This window comes from Gobio gobio (assembly GCF_949357685.1).
Source record: "Gobio gobio genome assembly, chromosome: 25".
Taxonomy (NCBI): Eukaryota; Metazoa; Chordata; class Actinopteri; order Cypriniformes; family Gobionidae; genus Gobio; species Gobio gobio.
In genome coordinates, this window is record NC_137121.1 from 6,819,435 (window position 1) to 6,821,063 (window position 1,629).

The 1,629-nt window shown below is 43.8% G+C and overlaps 1 protein-coding gene across 1 annotated transcript; it reads right to left on the bottom strand.

Annotated features, from left to right (window-relative positions):
* Window positions 1-223: 223 nt before the first annotated feature.
* Window positions 224-1,102, bottom strand: LOC307121793 (adenosine receptor A1-like; the record flags this gene model as incomplete). Its single annotated transcript, XM_079809551.1, has 1 exon — window positions 224-1,102. One exon carries the CDS (start codon window positions 1,100-1,102, stop codon window positions 224-226), a length of 879 nt encoding a protein of 292 aa, XP_079665677.1.
* Between the last annotated feature and the right edge of the window lie 527 nt (window positions 1,103-1,629).

A 1,629-nucleotide genomic window follows, 5' to 3' on the forward strand; every position in this document is an offset into this window, starting at 1 on the left:
GTGTCTGAATCATTTTGCTCCCAATTTTACTTGCAGTCACTGTATAAAGACTTTTTAGGTATAATATGTCACTTTATTTTGCTGTCCTCACTTACATAAATGAACTATAGTGTCCTGCACACACTAAAAATGATATCTGGTGTCTGACTCATTTTTGGTTTGACTGTAAATCCTTGTTTTTTTTTTCAGATGTGAAAGTGCTCGTGCACGTGCGATACTGGATTTAACCTTTCCTCCTGCAGCATGGTGTTCTCCAGACTTTAATGAATATAGTGCTCCTGAGTGCAGTGCAGCCCCTGATGTACAACACGGGTGTGATGATCGCATTGAGACGAGACAAAATGCGCAGAGGGTCTGTGCCATTATTCTTGAACAGGTAGCACGGAGTGCCCCTAAAAGTACACACAGTTGAATGAAGAAACAACGGCAACCACGCGATCAGAAAACACATGGCCACTATTATGATGAGGTAAACGGACGCGCGCTTGTTGTCGCGTTCCGCGCTCCGAGGTTCGCGCTCCAGCTGGAATCTGGCGATGAAAAACAGCCTGAAGTTCAAGCCAATCATGATAACGACGGAGAAAATGTTCGCCACAAAAGTACCAAAGCCCGTCACTTTTTCAGCGACCCCAACAGTCACCAAATTATTTACAGCCACCATTAAAAACGCATAAAGCCAGTAGGCCACAATCACCAGAAGGGTTCGGTTGCGCGTCATGCGCTGCGAGTATTTGAAAGGCGCGGCGACCGCGTGGTACCGGTCCGCCTGCGCGGCCAGAATCGCCATATAGGACAGACCCAGAAAAGTGGGAACTATATAGAAAGTGCGTGTCGGGGAGTCGTAATAATCGCGTACGTCCAGAACTCCAACATAATAATAGGAGACGCCCGAGCAGATGTCACTGAGACACGTGCTGAGCATGTACATGAAGCGGTTCTCGCTGCGCAGGGATCTGTTCATCATGATGGAGAGAAACACGGACACGTTGAGGAAAATGATGGCGGTGGCGAAAATTACATTGAAGAGAAACAAAAGCACGTTCTCGAAACTAGTAAGAGGCAGCACGGTGCCAAGCCCCGCACTACTCTGAGAAATATTCATGAGTGGTCAGAGCATCGGCGAACGCATGCATCGCTGAGGATGAGAGCGCGCGACTGAACTCAGACGCGCGTGCGGGGCGTTTTTAAAATGAGCTGGAGGACTCGTCGGGACTCATCTGGCAGGTTCCTGGAAGTTTCAGGCCTGTTTTTATTTTTTTCAAATAACTGTCTGTCTGCATATAGAAATGAACGCAAATAACCATGAGTTATGAAGTGCAATTAAAAATTATAAATCAAACAAATAAATGACTTAAATATATTTAAATTTGTTACAACCCCAAATCAGAAAAAGTTGGGACAGTATGGAAAACGCAAAAAAAAAGAAAAAAAGAAGTGATTTCTAAATTTACTTTGACTTGTATTTCATTGCAGACAATATGAACACAAAATATTTCATGTTTTGTCTGGTCAGCTTCATGTCATTTGTAAATATGCATCCTTCATTCAGACCTGCAACATATTTAAAAAAAAGTTGGGACAGTAAAGCATTTACCACTGTGTAATGTTGCCATTCCTTTTCACAACACT